This window comes from Anomaloglossus baeobatrachus, chromosome 9, assembly GCF_048569485.1.
Source record: "Anomaloglossus baeobatrachus isolate aAnoBae1 chromosome 9, aAnoBae1.hap1, whole genome shotgun sequence".
NCBI classification, from domain to species: domain Eukaryota; kingdom Metazoa; phylum Chordata; class Amphibia; order Anura; family Aromobatidae; genus Anomaloglossus; species Anomaloglossus baeobatrachus.
In genome coordinates this window covers 49913460-49936072 of record NC_134361.1, presented here as the reverse complement: position 1 = coordinate 49936072, position 22613 = coordinate 49913460, and the positions used below count along the sequence as shown (strand labels likewise).

General features: G+C 49.4%; 1 protein-coding gene across 1 annotated transcript in view; it reads right to left on the bottom strand.

Moving 5' to 3' along the window:
* VAMP7 (vesicle associated membrane protein 7) overlaps positions 1-22260 on the bottom strand; it is a 58575-nt gene extending 36315 nt beyond the window's left edge. Inside the window, exons 1-3 of the mRNA XM_075322637.1 lie at positions 22146-22260; positions 13866-14013; positions 4318-4375 (exon numbers count right to left, since the gene is read on the bottom strand). Coding sequence (XP_075178752.1) covers positions 4318-4375; positions 13866-14011 — 204 coding nt within the window. The 5' untranslated portion in view covers positions 14012-14013; positions 22146-22260. The remainder of the gene's footprint in view (positions 1-4317; positions 4376-13865; positions 14014-22145) is intronic.
* Between the last annotated feature and the right edge of the window lie 353 nt (positions 22261-22613).

The following is a 22613-nucleotide window of genomic DNA, read 5'->3' as shown; positions in this document are numbered from 1 at the left end:
TGGAGCGTCGCTACACGTGGAAGCATGTTGCGCTTGGTAACTAAGGTAAATATCGGGTAACCAACCCGATATTTACCTTGGTTACCAGCGCACACCGCTTAGCGCTGGCTCCCTGCACACCTAGCCACAGTACACATCGGGTTAATTACCCGATGTGTACTCTGCTACGTGTGCAGGCAGCAGGAGCCGGCTTCTGCGGACGCTGGTAACCACGGTAAAGAAGCCCTTCCTTGGTTACCCGATATTTACCTTCGTTACCAACGTCCGCCGCTCTCAGCTGTCAGTGCCGGCTCCCTGTTCCCTGCACTCCTAGCCACAGTACACATCAGGCTAATTACCCGATGTGTACTCCAGCTACGTGTGTAGAGAGCAGGGAGCCGGCACTGACAGCTGAGAGCGGCGGATGCTGGTAACGAAGGTAAATATCAGGTAACCAAGGACAGGGCTTCTTGGTTACCCGCTGTTTACCGTGGTTACCAGCGTCCGCAGAAGCTGGCTCCTGCTGCCTGCACATTCAGTTGTTGCTCTGTCGCTGTCACACACAGCGATGTGTGCTTCACAGCGGGACAGCAACAACTAAAAAAATTGTCCAGGACATTCAGCAACAACCAGCGACCTCACAGCAGGGGCCAGGTTGTTGCTGGATGTCACACACAGCAACATCACTAGCAACATCGCTGCTACGTCACAAAAGTCGTGCCTCAGCAGCGATGTTGCTAGCGATGTTACTTAGTGTGACGGTACCTTTAGTTCATGGTTACACTTCTTAAATAGATCCAGCTTTTTTGGTTCAGAATTTTCACTAATTTTTCAGATGTAAAAAACATACGCTGTGAGCTCCATAAACATGGCGGTGATCTCCTCCCAGTGCTGTAATCTGGACAGCCCAGGGGGTGTGTCTAGCTCACAGCAGAAGTGGTTTCAGTGTTAAATATAGGGTCAGAGCGTGATTTTGAGACCCAATGCACAGGGGCTCCCATAAAGGAGGTGAGTAACTGTCGCTACACACAGCAAATCCAAGATGGCAGCCCCCAGTGCTTCAGTAAAAATAGAATTAAATAAAAACTAAATAAAACAGCGAGTTTAATTTTGTATTAAAAATAACTGATTCCATAATCACTATTATTCATACAAAAATAAAAAAACGCGAGACCTTGCCTTTAAATGACAAAAATGTCGAACTGGTGGAGGAAGGTTGAACTAGATGGACCTAGGTCTTTTTTCAACCTACGTGACAATGGAAGATTTATTTCGGAGGCGCTGTCAGACGTTGGGGCCCATGATTCATCTTTTGCTTTTCTATATGCCTGCTTCCAAAAACTAACTTTTTTTTTTTAATTTGCAATCAATATACTCATAGGAGTGCTTGTTTGTTAATGGACGTGTTGTAGTTTTGAACACCATTCATTATACCATGTAATGTATTGCAAGAATGCTTTAGAAAAAAAAAAGAAAAAAAAAAAAAAAGTACAAAAATTCCAAATGAGATGAAATACTGAAAAAAAAACAAAACAAATTCCATAAATGGTATTTTTTGGAATTAGTTTTGACATTGTTTACGGTGCTGAAAAAAAAATTGCTTGTTGACACAATGAAAGGAAATCTGTCACCAGGTTTTTGCTTCCTCGTCTAAGACCAGGATAATGTAGGCAAAGAGGCCCAGAGTTCAATGATGTATCACTTAGATTAGTAGCTTCAGTGCTTCTGACAGATTTTAGATGAACTACTCCAGCTCAGCCAGGCTTTGGCTATGTGCGAACAGTGCGTTTTTCGCGGTGTTTTTGCGCGTTTTTCGGGTGCGTTTTTGGCCTCAAAACTGCAGGACTTTGCTTCCCCAGCAAAGTCTATGAGTTTTCATTTTTGCTGTCCGCACACATCTGTTTTTTTTACCTGCGTTTTTGAGTTAAAAAAAAAAAAATGGACATGTCAGTTCTTTCCTGCGTTTTCCGCACATGCAATGCATTTGAAAAACGCAGCAAAACGCAGAGATCAAAAACGCAGCAAAACGCAGCCAAAAACGCACCAAATCGCGGCAAAAACGCATGCGTTTTTTGATGCGTTTTTTCGACGCAGGTGCGTTTTTAGCGGCCAAAAACGCACAAAAACGCAGCGTCAAAAAGACGCAGTGTGCGAACCTAGCCTTTCAGTGCACGTTTCCATAAACAAAAGCTGATCATCACAGAAGGGGGCGGAGTCAGACTAGAGCTCATGCTCTGCTGAGACCCACCAATGATAAAGATAAGAGGCTTAAGCTAACATTGCAAGTAAACAATAAAAGACTGAGATAAAAGACACAGGGCTGAAGTCTGTTTTAAGGGGTACTTCACACACAGCGAGATCGCTGCCTGGTCACGGTTTTTGTGACGCAGCAGTGACCTCATTAGCGATCTCGCTGTGTGTGACACTGAGCAGCGATCTGGCCCCTGCTGTGAGATCGCTGCTCGTTACACACAGCTCTGGTTCGTTTTTTTATTGTTGCTCTCCTGCTGATAAGCACACATCGCTGTGTGTGACAGCGAGAGAGCAACAATCCTGAATGTGCAGGGAGCAGGAGCCGGCATCTGACAGCCTGCGGTAAGCTGTAACCAGGGTAAACATCGGGTAACCAAGGTGGTTACCCGATAGTTACCTTCGTTACCAGCCTCCGCAGCTCTCACGCTGCCAGTGCCGGCTCCCTGCTCCCTGCACACGCTAAGCTAAGCGGTGTGCACTGGTAACTAAGGTAAACATCGGGTAACCATACCCGATGTTTACCTTAGTTACCAGTGTCCGCAGCTTCCAGACGCCGGCTCCGTGCAAGAGCAGCGTCGCTTGCACGTCGCTGCTGGCTGGGGGCTGGTCACTGGTCGCTGGTGAGATCTACCTGATTGACAGCTCACCAGCGACCATGTAGCGACGCAGCAGCGATCCTGACCAGGTCAGATCGCTGGTGGGATCGCTGCTGCGTCGTTAAAGTGTGACGGTACCCTAACTCTTGCAGTGTGCTGGCTTCAGATTACATTGCAGAATTCTGCTGACAGTCTCTTTAATAAATTTGAGTCGCCATTTTCTAAAACCCAGGACATTTTCATGTCTCTGAAGATGAAGCTTGTGTGAGGGCTTGTTTTTTGTTTGCAGGAAGAGCCGCCAATTCTGATATTTCAATTTTGTCCTTCTTTACACAGTTCATGGGTTAAATGATGTTATATTTTAATTGATTGCAGGTTTACAGCCTCAGCGATACAGAATATGCCTATTTATTTTACCCTCCATGTATGACGCAGGCTCAGCACAATCAGCCCACTCCTCATACCCACACTCGACGGCAAATTTCAGCTCTAGTTGCTGCTGTTAGCACAGGCGCCGGCTGTATAACACAGCTGGCACCTGATCCATGAACTATTTTTTTAGATGGCAAGGTGACAATAAAGCCAGTGCTATCTGACACTATGGCAGAACTACCAAAATATAGATATCACTGATACACGAATGTACATTGTGTGTCTGGACACTAAAGGGGGTGTTACACGCAGCGATATCGCTGGTGAAAGTACCCACCCCCGTCAGTTGTGCGTCACGGGGAAATCGCTGCCCGTGGCGCACAAAATCGGTAGGAGCCGTCACACATACTTACCTGCCTAGCAACGTCGCTGTTGCCGGCAAACCGCCTCCTTTCTAGGGGGGGGGGGTTCGTGTGGCGTCACAGCGACGTCACTAAGCGGTCGCCCAATAGAATCGGAGGGGCGGAGATGAGCGGCCGTAACATCCCGCCCACCTCCTTCCTTCCTTATTGCCGGCGGTCACAGGTAAGCGGCAGTTTTTCGTTCCTGAGGTGTCACACGTAGCGATGTGTGCTGCCGCAGGAACGACGAACAACCCACGTGCTCAACAATCAACGATCTTTTAAAAAGGAACGACATGTCAACGATGGACGATAATGTGAGTATTTTCCATTGTTAACGCTCGTTCCTTGTGGTCACACGCAACGACGTCGCTAACGATGCCGGATGTGCGTCACGGAATCCGTGACCCCGGCGATATATCGTTAGATACGTCGTTGCGTGTAACGGGGCCTTTATGGGTCTGGGAAAAGTAGAAAAATAGGCCAGGTGGAGTAATGATGGCTTTAAGTATGTAGGATGTCAGTACATGGAAAATGACTGAACATTGCAAGCTGCATATTTATAGAATATCTATCTATATCTCTATCTATCCCCCTCCATATCCCTATGAGAAAGAAAAAAAAAACAAAAAAAACACACAACACCATTTGGGGCCCAATCTTAGTGACGCCGGCTGTGCACGCAGGAGTTCATGTCCCTTTTGAGAAGTACTTACGTCATCGGTGATACAAAGGTAGATAATTCTGTCCTGACAGATGTAATGGAACAGATAACTGTCAGAAGAGAAGACAAATAAAAAAGCATTTTAATAGTACAAACAAGTCAGTCTACTAATGGTACATAGCACAGACGACACAGAAATAACCAATACTCCCTTCTAGGATTGGTCCTGCATTTCACACTCAGGGCAACCTCATCCGGCTTGGGCATGAGGTGACTGCTGCAGACAATCAGCAGGAGAAAACGTCTCGGCATCTCCTGGCCACTGCTGTCGTGATCCTAGTCCCTGCAGCATCACCACATTGACGTCTTAAGGCCTAGTAACTAGGTCTTGCACAAAAGGATCTGGGTACACGACAGCGGCACCCAGGAGATCCCAAGCCATGGACGATGGCAGCAGAAAAGAAAATCCATTCTAATGTGGATTTTCAGAGTAAGTACACCAGCCTCATCAACCCTAAAAAAAAAATATCTATTTAACACAGTGTGTAGCTTATATTGTAAAATCCCAAGAAGATGAAACCAGACGTCAGAACTGAGTATTGTGAATCTTCCTGCTCACTATGGCCGGTTTCACACATCCGGTTTTTCCTGTACGGCACAATCCGGCGCTTTGCAGAAAAAAACGCAACCGTTTTCTTTTTGCCGCCAGTTGAGGGTTTTTTTTTGCATAGACTTTCATTAGTGCCGGATTGTGCCGCATGGCCTTGCGTTCCGTCCGGTTTTTGCCGCATGCGGCAGATTTAGCCAATGCGGCGACCGGAACGTTGTCCGGCAAAAAAAAAAAAAAAAAATGCATCGCACCACATCCGGTGCGATTTGCAATGCATGCCTATGGACGCAGCATGCGGTTTTTTCCACTGCGCATGCTCAGTAGCGTGCCGCAAGCGGCAAAAACCGGACGGGCCGCATGTCAAAAACTTATGCAAAGGGTGCGGTTTTGTCGCCGCATCCGTTGCATAGGTATTAGAGCCGAATTGGCTGGCTCTGCTAAAACCGGAGGTGTGAAAGCAGCCTTAGAGGTCAGGTTGTATTTTTTTTTTCCTCCGATATCACCCTGAGCCTATTTTATCTTTAAAAGTAGATAATTTGCATTGGGAAGCTGTGATATTAACAATTTGGTCCCGTTTACATGGGACAGATTTTTGGGAGATTTTTTGAGTGGATGCTGTTATATCTAAAATCCTGCAACAAAGCACAGGGTTGTCATACTAATATGTTACAGATATTCCAGTCGGTTACATCCTCTAACAGTTGTGGATCATTCTGGTGATGATCACCCAATGTAAAAGGACCTGAACACCTGAGGCCAAATCTGAATATATCACATTACCTGTCATTAATCCATACACCTCCATTTATCCTATGGACTAATCTATGGTGTTACTGCACCAACGCATTTTCTCATCTCACATGTAGCAAAGAACATCCTTCGAGAGGATCTGCCGTCAGATTTCGTACATGGTGTTAAATAGATCTCCTAGGCTTGATGAGGCTGGTGTACTTACTTTGAAAATCCATATCAAAGCAGCTGGATAATCCTCATAAAATATGCATCCTTTTATAGCCATTCTGACATAGATTTCCAAAGTAAGTACACCTCGTCATCAGGTCTATGAGATCTATTTAATAGTGTATGCAGGTTGTATTGTGATTATCTGGAGATACATCTGCTTAAAGGGAACCTGTCAGCAGAAATTTCCCCTAAAACCTAACAGATTCCCCCTCTGCAGCTCCTGGGCTGCATTCTAGAAAGGTCCCTGTTATTATTGTGCCCCCTTTCTGACCAAAAAAAAAGAGTTTATAAAGTGGTACCTTTTTGGCTTCGGATTCTATAAATGTGACACGGGGGCGGGCTGCCTGATGGCCGTTATTCTGCCCCCTGGTCCTGTATGCCGCCCCCATCGCTGATTTCCATACTTGTGGACGCCGCCCACTGCTCCAGCCATCCCCGCGCATGCCCAGTGCCCATCTCTCGTGGATGAGCACTGTGCCCAGTGTCACCTCTGGTGACGTGCGCGCAGGGTTTAGATTATGGGCGGTGCTGTGATGTTTATTACCAAGCAACCGCCCATAATCGGGGGGACCGTGATTTCCCCCTCGGCTTCCTTCATTCTGTGCAAGCGCGGTGCTGCTGACCCCACGTCACCTCCTTCCCATCTATTTCCTGCCTCAGGGCAAGATGGGAAGGAGGTGACGTGAGGTCAGCAGCAGCACGCTTGCGCAGAACGAAGCAGGCCGAGGGGGAAAGCGCGGTCCCGCGATTATGGGTGGTTGCTTGGTAATAAATATCACAGCACCGCCCATAATCTAAACCCTGCGCGCACGTCACCAGCGGTGACACTGGGCACAGTGCTCATCCACGAGAGATGGGCACTGGGCATGCGCGGGGATGGCTGGAGCAGTGGGCAGCGTCCACAAGTATGGAAATCAGCGATGGGGGCGGCATACAGGACCAGGGGGCAGAACAACGGCCATCAGGCAGCCCGCCCCCGTGACACATTTATAGAATCCGAAGCCAAAAAGGTACCACTTTATAAACTCTTTTTTTTGGTCAGAAAGGGGGCACAATAATAACAGGGACCTTTCTAGAATGCAGCCCAGGAGCTGCAGAGGGGGAATCTGTTAGGTTTTAGGGGAAATTTCTGCTGACAGGTTCCCTTTAAAGGGAAGCGGTCAATAGGATTTTCCCTTATGAGCTGCGGCCATCACCAGTGAGCTCTTATACACAGTATTCCAGAACACAGCGGCCTGGGCTCTTATATATACACAGCATTCCAGAATACTGTATAGAGCTTAGGTGGTGGCCACAGCTTATAAGGGAAACAACTGGTGACAGATAAAATAAGATAAAATAAAATAAAATAAAAAAGAAGGGAATTTTGTTTACTTACCGTAAATTCCTTTTCTTCTAGCTCCAATTGGGAGACCCAGACAATTGGGTGTATAGCTATTGCCTCCGGAGGCCACACAAAGTATTACACTTAAAAGTGTAAGGCCCCTCCCCTTCTGGCTATACACCCCCAGTGGGATCACTGGCTCACCAGTTTTAGTGCCAAAGCAAGAAGGAGGAAAGCCAATAACTGGTTTAAAGACCAATTCAATCCGAGGAAACATCGGAGAACTGAACCATACCACATGAACAACATGTGTACCCGAAAAAACAGAAAAACCCCGAGAAAACAGGGCGGGTGCTGGGTCTCCCAATTGGAGCTAGAAGAAAAGGAATTTACGGTAAGTAAACAAAATTCCCTTCTTTTTCGCTCCTAATTGGGAGACCCAGACAATTGGGACGTCCAAAAGCAGTCCCTGGGTGGGTAAAAGAATACCTCGTGATAGGGCCGTCAAACAGCCCTTTCCTACAGGTGGGCAATCGCCGCCTGAAGGACTTATCTACCTAGGCTGGCGTCTGCCGAAGCGTAGGTATGCACCTGAAAATGCTTGGTAAAAGTATGCAGACTCAATCAGGTAGGTGCCTGACACACCTGCTGAGCCGTAGCCTGGTGCCGTAATGCCCAGGATGCACCCACGGCTCTGGTAGAATGGGCCTTCAGCCTTGAGAGAACCAGAAGCCCAGTAGAACTGTAGGTTTCAAGAATTGGTTCCTCGATCCCCCGAGCCAGGGTGGATTCAGAAGCTTGCGACTGTTTACGCCGACCAGCGACAAGGACAAAGAGTGCATCCGGGTGGCGCAGGAGCGCCATGCGGGAAGTAGAACCTGAGTGCTCTCACCAGAACCAACAGATGCAAATCCTTCTGAAATTGATGGACTGGACGAGGACACAAAGAAGGTGAGGTGATATCCTGATTGATATGAAAGTGGGATACCACCTTAGGGAGAAATTCCGGAATCGGACGCAGAACTACCCTGTCCTGGTGAAGGACCAGGAAGGGAGATTTGTATGAGAGCGTTGCTAGCTCGGAAACTCTCCTAAGAGACGAGACCGTTACTAGAAGGCCACTTCCCGAGAAAAGCGGGAAGGGAGACCTCTTTCAAAGGCTCGAAAGGCGGCATCTGGAGAGCAATTAGAACCTTGTTCAGATCCCAGGGCTCTAACGGCCGCTTGTACGGAGTGCTGAGACGACAAACTCCCCGTAGGAACGTGCGTACCTGAGGAAGTCGTTTCTGAAAAAAATACAGATAGCGCTGAGACTTGTCCCTAAAGGGAACTGAGCGACAACCCTTTTTCCAACCTAGATTGCAGGAAGGAAGGAAACATAGACGATGCAACCGGCCAGGGAGAAACACCCTGCGCCGAGCACCGAGATAAGAATATCTTCCACGTCCTGTGGTCAATCTTGGCGGACGTTGGTATGCTAGCCTGTCTCATGGTGGCAACCACGTCCTGAGGTAATCCTGACGACACTAGGTTCCAGGACTCAATGCCACACCATCAGGTTGAGGGCCGTAGAATTCAAATGGAAGAATGGCCCTTGAGACAGCCAGTCTGATTGGTCTGGTAGTGCCCCCGGTTAGCCTACCGTGAGGCACCACAGAACCGGGAACCACAACATCCTCGGCCAATCTGTAGCGACGAGGATGGCGCGGCCGCAGTCGGTCCTGATCTAGCGCAGCACTCTGGGCAACAATGCCAGAGGTGGCACATAAGGTAGCTGGAACTGCGACCAATGCTGAACTAAGGCGTCTGCCGCCAGAGCTCGATGATTGTGAAACCGTGCCATGAAGCTGGCACATTGTTGTTGTGCCGTGACGCCATTAGAACGACGTCCGGCCTCTGTCAGCGGCGCCAGATCTCCCGAAACCCGTCCGGGTGAAGAGACCATACCCTTTCGGCCACACACCGGCGACTTAGGAAGTCAGCTTCCTAGTTTTCCACGCCTGGGATGTGAACTGTGGATATGGTGGATGCCGTGTCTTCCACCCACATCAGAACCTGCCGGACTTCCTGGAAGGCTTGCCGGTTGCGCGTTCTTCCTTGGTGGTTGATGTATGCCACCGCTGTGGAGTTGTCCGACTGAAGTCGGATCTGCTTGCTGTCCAGCTGCTGTTGGAAGGTTTGTAGGGCAAGATACACTGCTCTGTGTTCAAGAACATTGATCTGAAGGGTGGACTCTTGCTGAGTCCACGTACCCTGAGCGCTGTGGTGGAGAAAAACTGCTCCCCACCCTGATAGACTCGCGTCTGTCGTAACTATCGCCCAGGATGGGGATAGGAAGGACCTTCTTTTTGACCATGAGGTGGGAAGAAGCCACCACCGTAGAGATTCCTTGGCCGCCTGAGAAAGAAAGACGACTCTGTTGAGGGAGGTCGACTCCCCGTCCCATTGGCGGAGAATGTCACATTGTAGTGGACGCAGATGAAACTGCGCGAAAAGAACTGCCTCCATTGCTACCATCTTACGTAGGAAGTGCATGAGGCGTCTCAATGTGTGCGACTGGTTCTTAAAGAAGAGATTGCAGCCCGTAGTGAATGCTGTTTGTCTAGCGGAAGCTTCACTATCGCTGAGAGAGTATGAAACTCCATGCCTAGATATGTTAGCGATAGGGTCGGGGTCGGATCTGACTTCAAAAAGTTGATGATCCACCCAAAACTCTAGAGAGTCTCCAGCGCAACGTTCGGGCAGTGTCGGCATGTTTCCTAAGAGAGTGCCTTGACAAGTAGATCGTCTAAATATGGGATCACAGAGTGACCCTGAGAGTGCAGGACTGTGACTACTGCTGCCCTGACCTTGGCGAAGACCAGTGGGACTGTCGCTAGCCGGAAGGTAGAGCTACGAACAGAAGGTGTTCGTCTCCTATAACGAAGCGTAGAAACGCTAGTGCTCTGGATCAATCGGCACGTGTGGATAAGCATCCTTGATGCCTAATGATGCTAGGAAATCTCCTTGGGACATTGAGGCGATGACATGGCGGAGGGATTCCATCCGGAACCGCCTGGTGTCCACGAGCTTGCTGAGCAGTTTTAGATCCAGAACGGGACGGAACGGCCCGTTCTTATAGGCACCGCAAATAATTTGGGGTAAAAACCGTGACCTTGTTCCTGAAGAGGAACGGGGGTCATCACTCTTTCTGCCTATAGAGTGCACCCTGTTTGCAGAAGAGCAGCGGCTCGGCCGGGAGGTGGAGAAGTTCTGAAGAATCGAGTTGGAGGACGAGAAGTGAGCTCTATCCTGTACCCGTGAGATAGAATGTCTCACACCCAACGGTCATTGACCTATGGCAGCTAAATATCGCCAAGGCGGGTGAGCCTGCTACCGACCGAGGATGCGGAGAGAGGAGGCCGCAAGTCATGAGGAAGACGCCTTGGAAGCGGGTTTTCAGACTGTCTCTTTTTTGGGCGTGACTGAGCCCGCCAAGAATCTGAGCTCCTCTGATCCTTTTGAGTCCACATTGGACGAGGAAAAATGGGACCTGCCCGAGCCTCGAAAAGACCGAAACCACGACTGCCTCCTGCTCTGTTGGGGTTTGTTGTGTCCGGGCTGAGGAAAGGATGAATCCTTACCCCTGGACTGTTTAATGGTTACATCCAAATGCTCACCAAACAGTCGGTCAGCAGAAAAAGGCAACTGGTTAAGCAACCTTTTTTGGAAGCAGAATCTGCCTTCCATTCACTTAACGAGCAGACCAGGCTCTGCTTAAAAACACGGAGCAGCGGAGGCTACTGCCGTACGGTTCGCAGAGTCTAGGGCAACCTGAATCGCGTAAGAAACAAATGCAGACATTTGAGAGGTTAAGGATGCCACCTGCGGCACAGATGTACGTGTAACCGTGTCAATCTGTGTAAGACAAGCTGAAATAGCTTGGAGTGCCCCAAGGGTGAGAATGCTGGAGCCAACGGTGCGCCGACAGTCTCATAGATGGATTTAGACCAGAGATCCATCTGTCTGTCAGTGGCATCTTTAAGTGCAGCTCCATCTCCCACTGCAACTATGGATCTAGCTACAAGCCTGGAGATTGGAGGATGCCGCTTGGGACACTGGGTCCAGTCCTTGACCACGTCAGGGGGCAGGGATAACGTGTATCCTAAGCCGTTTGGAGAAGCGCATATCTGGATAAGTGTGGTGTTCCTGGACTGCCTCTCTGAAGGCAGAGTGGTCCAGAAAAATACGTGAAGCTGACTCCTCCACTGGAGGAGCTGGGTGAGAAATAACCAACATTCTATTGATGGACGCTATAAGATTATTCACTATGGCGTCACCATTAGGTGTATCCAGATTGAGAGCGGTCTCAGGATCAGAATCCTGAGCCGCTACTTCCGCCTCATTACACAGAGAGTCCTTCTGCTAGGACCCTGATGAAACCGAGGGCCGCTCATAGTGAGCCCGCTTAGGCTGTCTGGGACTGACGTCTGTGCAGAGCCGTGACTCTGGGATGCGTGTGACATTCCCGGAGCTGTTAGTTGTTCACACTGAGGGGGGCCATGGATCAATGATTCAACAGTGCCCATGTTGTGAGAGACATGTCCGGACTGCTAGGCTTCTAGTATCATAGCCATAGTCTCAGAAAATCTGTCAGTAAATACTGCAGACACCGTCCTCATCCTCTGGCCATTAGCAGAGACTCCGGCTGAGTTGGATATAATGGGGGTCTATGTAACCTGCCGGCCGTATAGCCGTACATGCTGTACCGGCTGCATAGAAAAACATGTGGTTCTGCACCTTTGTTTTACACAGAGAATATGCTGATAACTCCTCCGCACAATCCAGGAGGGTATATACAACGTGCGACCAAACAGTGCAATGTATATAGTACAAGCATATCTATAAGTGCACTTCTGCACTAGTGGGGTTAGCACCACAGGTGCTGCTTAACGCCTGTTGCAGCGATTGTGTGACTATCAGAATGCCAGGGTCTTCCACACTTGTCTCTGTATCGTACAGAAACTGACACTAATGGCTGCCGGCGTCCTTGTAGAGAAGGAAGCCGTGGGCGTGCCTGAGAAAGTGCGGGAATCCGGTTTCACAGTGCACACAGTGAGAGGGGTGGAGTATGCAAAACATACTCCAGCTCTCAGCGCTGCTCTATGCAGCGTCACGCCCCCACCCTGAGTGTCAGGGCTGTGGGCGGTAACGAAGGGAGACTAGGCCCAGAAGCCGGGGACTCGAGTTAATAAGCGCGGCCGGCATATCAGTGCTGGCCGGCGCGGAAGTCCCCGGCGCACCACAAATCCCAGCGGCGCCTTAAATAAAAATGGCAGCGGCGGTTAGCGCAGTAGTCACCCAATACACTAACACACCCAGCAACGCTGTGGTGTGCGATGGCACTAGTGCGGACAGCGCCGCTGTCCCTGGCGCACTAACACACCCAGCAGTGCTGCCGTGTGTCTGCGCGGTCCCCACAGGGACACAGAGTACCTCCATGTAGCAGGGCCATGTCCCTGAAGATACTCCGCTCCATGTCCAGCAGATACCAGGGGCTGTGGATGGAGCACGGTCTCAGTGCCTGGAGACCGATAGAATCCCACTTCACCCAGAGCCCTGTAAAAAGGGATGGGGAAGGAAGCAGCATGTGGGCTCCAGCCTCCGTACCCGCAATGGGTACCTCAACCTTAACAAACACCTCCGACATGAAGTGGGGTGAGAAGGGAGCATGCTGGGAGCCCTGTATGGGCCCTCTTTTCTTCCACCCGACATAGTCAGCAGCTGCTGCTGACTAAACAGTGGAGCTATGCGTGGATGTGTTGCCTCCTTCGCACAAAGCACAAAACTGGTGAGCCAGTGATCCCACTGGGGGTGTATAGCCAGAAGGGGAGGGGCCTTACACTTTTAAGTGTAATACTTTGTGTGGCCTCCGGAGGCAATAGCTATACACCCAATTGTCTGGGTCTCCCAATTAGGAGCGAAAAAGAAAAGTGGGTGCTCCTGTCTTCATTAGCCCACCCTAACCTGCACGTATTTCCTCTTCTTGTGCTTTCCTGCAGCCTGTTTTCTCTGCCCTCACCGAGACAGCACATGCTTCCTCCCCTATCCACACTCGATACCTGTGTATGACTGCTCCACTCTGCTGCTATCTCTAACACAGAGAGGGAAGCAGAGGCTTTTGTCAGGAGCTCTTTTAGATTTGTAATATTATTCCCGATCACCCAGCTGGATAAAGAACAGACAAGCTTCCGGAGCAACAGCTTCATAAAAGACTATTTAGAAAGTTGCTTGAAATTTGCATTTAGGAAGCAATGAAGACGACAAAAATTCTGTGTGAAAGCGCAGAGCTATGATCACTGACTCCAGCTTTGCTGCAATGTCAATTCGTAGTCTATGGTGGTCTCACTGATAACTTCCATTTATAAATGTAGCTAATTAACCTAAAATTAGGGCAAATATTGCAAATTCTCTATATATTTTGGAATTCATCAGAGTTGGTGCAACAATGAGCTCCTGATACGCAGCAGCAATCTCCAGAGGGACAGTATGATACATGCTGGGACTTGGACGTGCAAAAGTCCTCACCACCAGGTATAATGGCCGCCAATAGTTTTCTGGTATTTTCCCGGTGACTGTTCTCCATATAATACATAGCAAATATCAATGAGAATATCCATAGGGTGCACCTGGGCACAAACACTATGGGATCCCACCTCCTCACCTGCCATGAGAGTAGGTCAGCTTGTTGTTTTCCGATGGGATCTTGGCCAGGATCTGCTCCGTCACCTCCAGGAAGTTTCCTCCGCACCAGGCATGTTTTGCCAATATGGTGGTCCCCCTCGCAACGACGGCGAACAGGATTGCCATATCTGCCGAGAAGAGAGCGGACACGTCAAAGACCGGTGTGCAGAGGCTGCGGGCTCCGTGCTAGATCACTCGTTACGTAGACTCAGCCTCTTCATCATCAAGTGCCAATTATCTGCAGGATGAAGGAAACAGTCAGCTCTGATCCTTCTAGTCCACATCTCGGACTGGTCCTGGCTGACAACGTATACATTGCAAAGCAAGAAATAAAAAGGTGATGGTAATTCAAGGTAACATCATGGAAAGAAACAAGGTTACAGACCGTATTATGTGTAACCCATCACTGCCAAGGACAAGGAGGGTTATGAGATTTGTTGTCCATATCGATAATCGGGCCCAACCATAACTAGGTTCACTGTCCATACACTTTACATTACTGATTGCTCTTTTGGCTAATTTCTATCTCTTCCGACCCCCTCATATACATGTACACTCCACTTGGCAGAGCATACATGTGCGGAGTAATGCATTGTGCCTCTGGCTGGCAAACCATGCTGGGAGTTGTAGTTTTGGAACAGCTGAAGAACCATCGGTAGGAGACTACAGAGCTACTGTACATAAAGCTTTCATGGAAAAGGTTGACCATTGTTTTATGTGTTTACATGTGTATTGTGGTTTGACTTTTGCAAGAGTCAGCAGGCGACATAATACTGTAATAATAAGGAGGGGCCCCCGGCGACGGCCAGGCCCGGAGAGCGGCCCCCGGCGACGGCCAGGCCCGGAGAGCGGCCCCCGGCGACGGCCAGGCCCGGGGAGCGGCCCCCGGCGACGGCCAGGCCCTGGTCTGAAATTTATTTAGGGGCCTAGTCTTAATGGATTTTGGGTTGTGATGAAGGGGTAATACGCCATACATTGAAGACATGCCCTATATGTACGAGCAGGGAATGAGATCACATGTTTTTTACTCTTCCTTTCAGAACGACCCGAATGTTTTTAGTCAAAGGCACACGATAGGTAGGGCCCTGTTATAGGCTTTGAATTCAGGCCCAGGAGCTTCATATTACCCACTATACCAAAAAAACCCCCATCAAATAAAACAAAAAGAAAGAAACAAGCTTCATCTGAGAAAGCAAATTAAGTCGGAGGAACCACGAGCGCTCCATAAATACGGCCTAAAGTCAGTCAGAGACCAGGCTCCCTCAGAGCAGTGACTATAGGAATCCTCCATGTAAAACACAAGGTCTTCCCTCTAACAAGATCGCGAGTAAATTACTGTTTTGCCTGTAAGTCTTCGCGGCCCGTCAGACGGCCATTGTTACATATCTGCAATCCACTAATGAGAGTAATTACAATGCCAGACGGTGGAATAAATTACCAGACCCAATACTAGGAATAATCAACTCCAGCTCCACAGCGGAGACAAAACAGGAATATTGCCTGTAAAGCGTGGCGGAAATTAATGGGGCTTATTAGTGAGTAAAAGAAATAAAAATTAACTTCCATTCACCTTCCGATAATCCAGAACTTCAGATAGTCTGGCAAGTACTATTGTCTAATTGGGCTTATATTCACCATCGTGACCCGATGCAACCTGTAGACTGTATTTACACTGTGGAATCCAGCTGCAATTTATTGCGGCAAAAACTGCGACAAAATGCAATTATTTTGGGTAATATTCCTGGGCTTTTACTGCACTGTGTGAACAGATCACAACTGAAGAATGTCCATCCTAATTTTACAACCCTCATCGGAAAAATACTTCTCATGATGATAGTCTTTTATATTGCCGAGGGGGTCATTTTACATTGAAAAAAATATCATAAAATTAAAAAAGTAATATATTTAAAAAAATATAGAAAAAACATTAAAAAAAATTATATTTATATATTTTAATTTTTAAAATTTATATTTAAAATAATTTTTATATTTATTTTTTTCAAATATAAAAAAATAAAGAATTTTTTAAATATAAATACATTTTAAAAATTAAAATAATTTTTTAATATGTTTTAATTTTTTATATATTTTTTTAAATATATTACTTTATAATTGTTTTATACTTATTTTTTGAATGTAAAATGACCCCCTCTGCAATATAAAAGGCTATCATCATGAGAAGTCTTTTTCTGATGTGGGTTGTAAGGTTAGGGCAGCCATTCTTCGGTTGTGAGCTGTTCACATAGTGCAGTATAATCCCTGGAATATTTATATAATATATATATATATATATATATATATATATATATATATATATATATATATATATATATATATATATATATATATATATATAAAAGTATTCAACTTGCCCATGTTACAGCTCTGTACCAAAACCCATCCTTCTCAATTGAAATGTCTGAAAGAGTCTGTCTGGTTATTAAAGGGGTTGTCCACTTTGGACAATCTCTTTTCTTAAAAGAAGCCCACCCAAAAAAAACCACTGATGCCAGGTCCACTAGCAGTTGTAATTTGGTACAGAGCTTGGCAGTAAAGGTGCCCCTACACCTTGGGTAACTGTTGTCCGGCAGCTGCCGTCTCTTTTCAGTCTCCCCCATATACATCGAAGCTCGGCTTGACGTTGCGCTCATGTGTTCTCTATGGAAAGAGGGCAGTACCTTCTATGGGGAGACTCATGCTTGCAGAATAAAAGGATTGGATGATCAGGTTCAAAAAAGCCCAAATTTTATCCCCCCGAGCTTAAGCGTTGGGGGAAGAGTTAGGAGCCCCCCTCCAACATACAATAATAACTCTGCTTCACATAATTAAAGGGATTTTCCAGCTTACTCCGATGACCACATCAGGGTACTTTAGTCTCTTTTACTCCCTTAGTTGCAAGACCACACCCATGAGGAGCCGAGCATAGAGCTGCACGTGATACTTGCACCCCTGCTGCTCCATTATCAATGGGGTTGAGGATGACAGCAAAGAGCAGCTCGGTAAGGAAAAAATGGAGAACAATCTAGTCTGAGGACCCACAATCCAAGAATGGAAAGCTGATTACTTTTGAAGACCCTTTTAATGGTGATCTTGACTGGCATCCTGTTGTGCATTATGATTTGGTGTGGATATGGTAACACACTGGGCACCCCAAAAAATAAACCTAGTAAGGATATACATCGACGTGCAGGGCTCCTGTACACACGAGATAAGAGCTTAGAGACCAAATCACAATGCAGAGTATGCATAAGGAGAGCGTCCTGCTCTTCGCGGAATAAAGAATGCCGCTCGGTGGGCCTCGGAGAACCCCTTTATACTGATTACCGCGAAAGTGGTTGAGCCGGTTCTTCAGGAAATCAATACCGAAAGCCAAAATTTCCTCGTCCCAGAAATAGGACTGTGGATAGACGGCTGCACGGTCCGCGGTCTAAGGTTCCTGACTGCAGAGCTCACATAGAATTGCCGTCCATTCCACAGTCTTGGCGGGTGCGGAGTTTCCTCGCTGACATTTTGATTTAGCAAAATGCACTTTATTTTTTCCATTACAGAGGAAGCAAAATGTTCCGGCAGGAGGTTCTGGAGAGCAGATACTCATTAATAGGAATGATGCCATTCATGATCCGTGGTTACTGAGGGTCATAAACCTGGTGAGGGAAGGTGGGGAACGCTATTAGTCCAGGATGAACCCTATTAATGTGTGAAGTCATCCGGACTTTATAGGATAACACCGGCTAATTATACCACATTAATGCCGGTTATAGGGGTGTGTGCTGCACCTCAGCGATCATTACTAACCTGGATTCATTCACGCAGGGTTTGGCAGCATTTTTTTGTCAGTTAAATTTGGAAGACAGTTTTCGTTTTTAGCGCTTCTTACACTGTAAACTATTGTTTATCAACTATCCTTAGGATTGGTGATAACTAGCTATGAGCGGGCACTACCATGCTCGGGTGCTCGTAACTAGTGATGAGCGGGCACTACCATGCTCGGGTGCTCGTAACTAGTGATGAGTGGGCATTACCATGCTCGGTACTGGTAACTAGTGATGAGCGGGCACTACCATGCTCGGGTGATCGGTACTGGTAACTAGTGATGAGTGGGCACTACCATGCTCGGGTGCTCGGTACTCGTAACAAATGATGAGTGGGCACTACCATGCTTGGGTGCTCAGTACTCGTAACTAGTGATGAGCGGGCACTACCATGGTCAGGTGCTCAGTACTCGTAACTAGTGATGAGCGGGTACTACCATGCTCAGGTGCTCAGTACTCGTAACTAGCGATGAGCGGGCACTACCATGCTCGCGTGCTCAGTACTCGTAACTAGTGATGAGCGGGTACTACCATGCTCGGGTGCTCAGTACTCGTAACTAGTGATGAGCGGGCACTACCATGCTCAGGTGCTCTGTACTCGTAACTAGTAATGAGTGAACACTACCATGCTCGGGTGCTCAGTACTCGTAACTAGTGATGAGCGGGCACTACCATGCTCAGGTGCTCTGTACTCGTAACTAGTAATGAGTGAACACTACCATGCTCGGGTGCTCTGTACTCGTAACTAGTAATGAGCGGGCACTACCATGCTCAGGTGCTCAGTGCTTGTAACCAGCAGTCAGACGCTTGCACTGGTGCGACTCATTTACCTAGGATAATGGAAGTCAATGGGGAACGCGAGCATTTTTCTTGAGTTCTCCATTGACTGTCATTATAATCGTACTCAAGTCGGGAACAGGGGCAGTCATTGCTAGCACCACTCCAGCATTTTTTTTATTTCACCGCTGAAGGGGTGCTTTACATCTAAGTCACTGCCCTGATCTTATATGCATCCTCTGGTATCTTCATCTGTTCCAGTGTTTCATGGAGCGCGCTGGAGATCACAGTTCAATATAAATCTATGACAGCCTCATTCTGACTCTCATAGACTTGTATTGGACATTTGGAATTTAACTTCCGACTTCCTGTCAGTCAAAACGATGAAGCCACCGGACGATGAGTATAAGACTGGGGGCAGGGGACTTGGATTTAAAGCACCCCTCCAGCAGTGAAGAAAAAAACAAACAAAGGACATAGGGAGTAGAAACTGCTTTATTATAGTACACATCTCCATGTATGCACCAAACTGACCCACGTTTTTCAGGGGTTCAGACGGAGCCTCTGATACAAGTCATGAAATGTGATGTGAACTGGCCCTTAACTTCTCAGCAAAACTATACCATGTTCCTGAAGTCAGGTCCTCACACAAAGGGACCAAGAATCTCATGATGAGCCCCTGAGGAAGCCTCGTGAAGTTACTTTGATGTGGTGTTCAGTGGGCCGTACCTCATCTGGAAGGCCGGACACCACATCCTGCGGGGATCAGTGCTGGCAGATACAGCAGCTCCTCTATATACTGCGCTACATGACCCCGTGTTTCACATGAATGAGTAGGAACTGCAGATTGCGTCAGTTTCCTCCAACACACCACAGCATTACACATCTCATTATAGATTTAGGCTGACGTTTCCTTTGCTTACATATTCCCTGGACTTTCAGACGTGACCGATAATATAGATGGACAATCTGCAAATCACAATGATTAAAAATGACCCTTGAAAAGTCCCCCTCCTCATGGCTCCTCCACGGACCCCCTCCTCACGGCCCCCCTCCTCACGGCCCCTCCCTCCTCATAGCCCCCTCAGCAGACCCCCCCTCCCTCCTCACAGCCCCCTCAGCAGACCCCCCCCCTCCCTCCTCACAGCCCCCTCAGCAGACCCCCCCCCCCTCCCTCCTCACAGCCCCCTCAGCAGACCCCCCCTCAGCAGACCCCCCCCTCCCTCCTCACAGCCCCCTCAGCAGACCCCCCCTCAGCAGACCCCCCCCCTCCCTCCTCACAGCCCCCTCAGCAGACCCCCCCTCAGCAGACCCCCCCCTCCCTCCTCACAGCCCCCTCAGCAGACCCCCCTCAGCAGACCCCCCCCTCCCTCCTCACAGCCCCCTCAGCAGACCCCCCCCTCCCTCCTCACAGCCCCCTCAGCAGACCCCCCCCCCTCCCTCCTCACAGCCCCCTCAGCAGACCCCCCCCCTCCCTCCTCACAGCCCCCTCAGCAGACCCCCCCCCTCCCTCCTCACAGCCCCCTCAGCAGACCCCCCCCCCCCTCCTCACAGCCCCCTCAGCAGACCCCCCCCTCCCTCCTCACAGCCCCCCTCAGCAGACCCCCCCCTCCCTCCTCACAGCCCCCTCAGCAGACCCCCCCTCCCTCCTCACAGCCCCCCTCAGCAGACCCCCCCTCCCTCCTCACAGCCCCCTCAGCAGACCCCCCCCCCCCTCCCCTCATAGCCCCCTCAGCAGCCACACTGTCAGTAAGGGCAGCATTGTAATGCTATTTACCTTCAGTTTACCTTTAGCTGTACGGCTGACCTGGCACTACAAGTCCCAGCATTCTGTGCCTCCCTTACCAGTGGAGCATGCTGGGATTTATCCTTTATACTCCTATGGCTGCTTTCACTTTTCATTGGACTTTCCCCATCTGCTATGATGCTGGTTGTGCAATGTTTGGCTCTGCCCCTCCTGACCCTGGACGCCGGCCATATCTGCAGGTTCTGACGCTGTAACGCAGCATACGATGACTCCGCCGGACCACCACAGACGTTACACAGCTGAACAACATGGCGGCCACCACCTATAACCCTCCAACAAACGCAAACTACTGATAGTGATAGACGTGCGGAGATCAGCGGCTGTGACGCGAGGGGGCGCTTATCTCCTTGGGGAAACCCAGGATAGCGCAGGGAGAAAGATTCATTTCTGACCCAGGATTCCCACAAACACAGCCGATGATCAAAGGACGGTAACCTGCCGCGCTGGTGTGACACTACAACTCCCAGCATGCACTGACCGTCCGCACAATCCAAACTACCAGCGTGGACCAATAGCCTTCTGCTTTACAGCACTCTAAAAAGGGGTCAAGCCTAACCTTAAAGGGGCTGTCCAGGCTTCAATGGTTTTCTATTATTGGCTGCACAAAGACAATCACAATAACTTTCCACTACACTTTCTATACAATATTTTGCTGTGTGCGGCCGCAGCGTCAGATTTCCAAGTATTGGCCAGTGAAGACTATAATGTGTAACGCCAATAAACTGTTACCCGCAGCGACCAATCAAATCACATTGTTCCATATCCAGATTCCGGGAACGGGAGATATAGAAATATATATATACAGCCGGCATCAGTCTGGCCACAAGAAACTGCGCCGATTGCCGGGGTTAACACCAACAGCGGTATTTACTAACACACAGCAACACACAGCGGTGGTCCCCAACACGCACGGCAACACACGGCGGTGGATGGCAACACACGGCGGTGGATGGCAACACACGGCGGTGGATGGCAACACACGGCGGTGGGCCCTAATACACGGCGGTGGATGGCAACACACGGCGGTGGGCCCTAATACACGGCGGTGGATGGCAACACACAGCAGTACACGGTGGTGGATGGCAACACATGACGGTGGGCCCCAACACACGGCGGAGGGCCCTAACACACAGGAACACACGGCGGTGGGCCCCAACACACGACAGTGGGCCCCAACACACGGCAACACACGGCGGAGGGCCCCAACACACGGCGGAGGGCCCCAACACACGGCGGAGGGCCCCAACACACAGGAACACACGGCGGTGGATGGCAACACACGGCGGTGGGCCCTAATACACGGCGGTGGATGGCAACACACGGCGGTGGGCCCTAATACACGGCGGTGGATGGCAACACACAGCAGTACACGGTGGTGGATGGCAACACATGACGGTGGGCCCCAACACACGGCGGAGGGCCCTAACACACAGGAACACACGGCGGTGGGCCCCAACACACGGCAACACACGGCGGTGGGCCCCAACACACGGCGGTGGGCCCCAACACACGGCGGAGGGCCCCAACACACAGGAACACACGGCGGTGGGCCCCAACACACGGCGGAGGGCCCCAACACACAGGAACACACGGCGGTGGATGGCAACACACGGCGGTGGGCCCCAACACACAGGAACACATGGCGGTGGATGGCAACACACGGCGGTGGGCCCCAACACACGGCGGTGCGTAATAAAACCCTCTACCACTAGGGGAATACCAATACCGCAACCCCCTGGTTATTTCAAAACTCCCTCCTGCTCACATGACACAGAGGGCTGCTCCCAGCACCGGGCGCAGCTCTCCCCATCACATTACCAGTATCAGGCCCCGGTGCCCCCATATCACTACCCTCTCCCCATACCTGCAGTGGCTCAGGCTGTGCAGTGCAGATACACACAGGGCGGTATTACATGCCCGCACCCTGCAGCCGCTTCCTCCTGCACCGAGCACAGATCACGCTGACTTCCGCAGGTGACTCTTTGTCACAGTGAGGCATCATGGGAAATGTAGTTCTGTGAGACTGTGCGGCCCGTGCGCGCCCCCTGCCTGTACGCCGAGTCTCTGCAGCGCATTACACGCTGTGGTCGGAACCAGGCGTCTGCGCGGGGCTGAGGCTGTGCGACCGATCGCTGTGCGTGAACGACTGTACAATGCAAGAAAAAAAAAACGCATCAGATCACTGACTATTCTCAATGGGGTTGATGCATTTAATCCAAGCAGCAAAACATTGAAAGAATTGAGGTGTTTATTTTTTTTACCCATCCAATTGAATGCATTAAAAAAGCATAAAAAAGTGTGTTATGTAAGAAGCTTCTATTATTCCAAAATT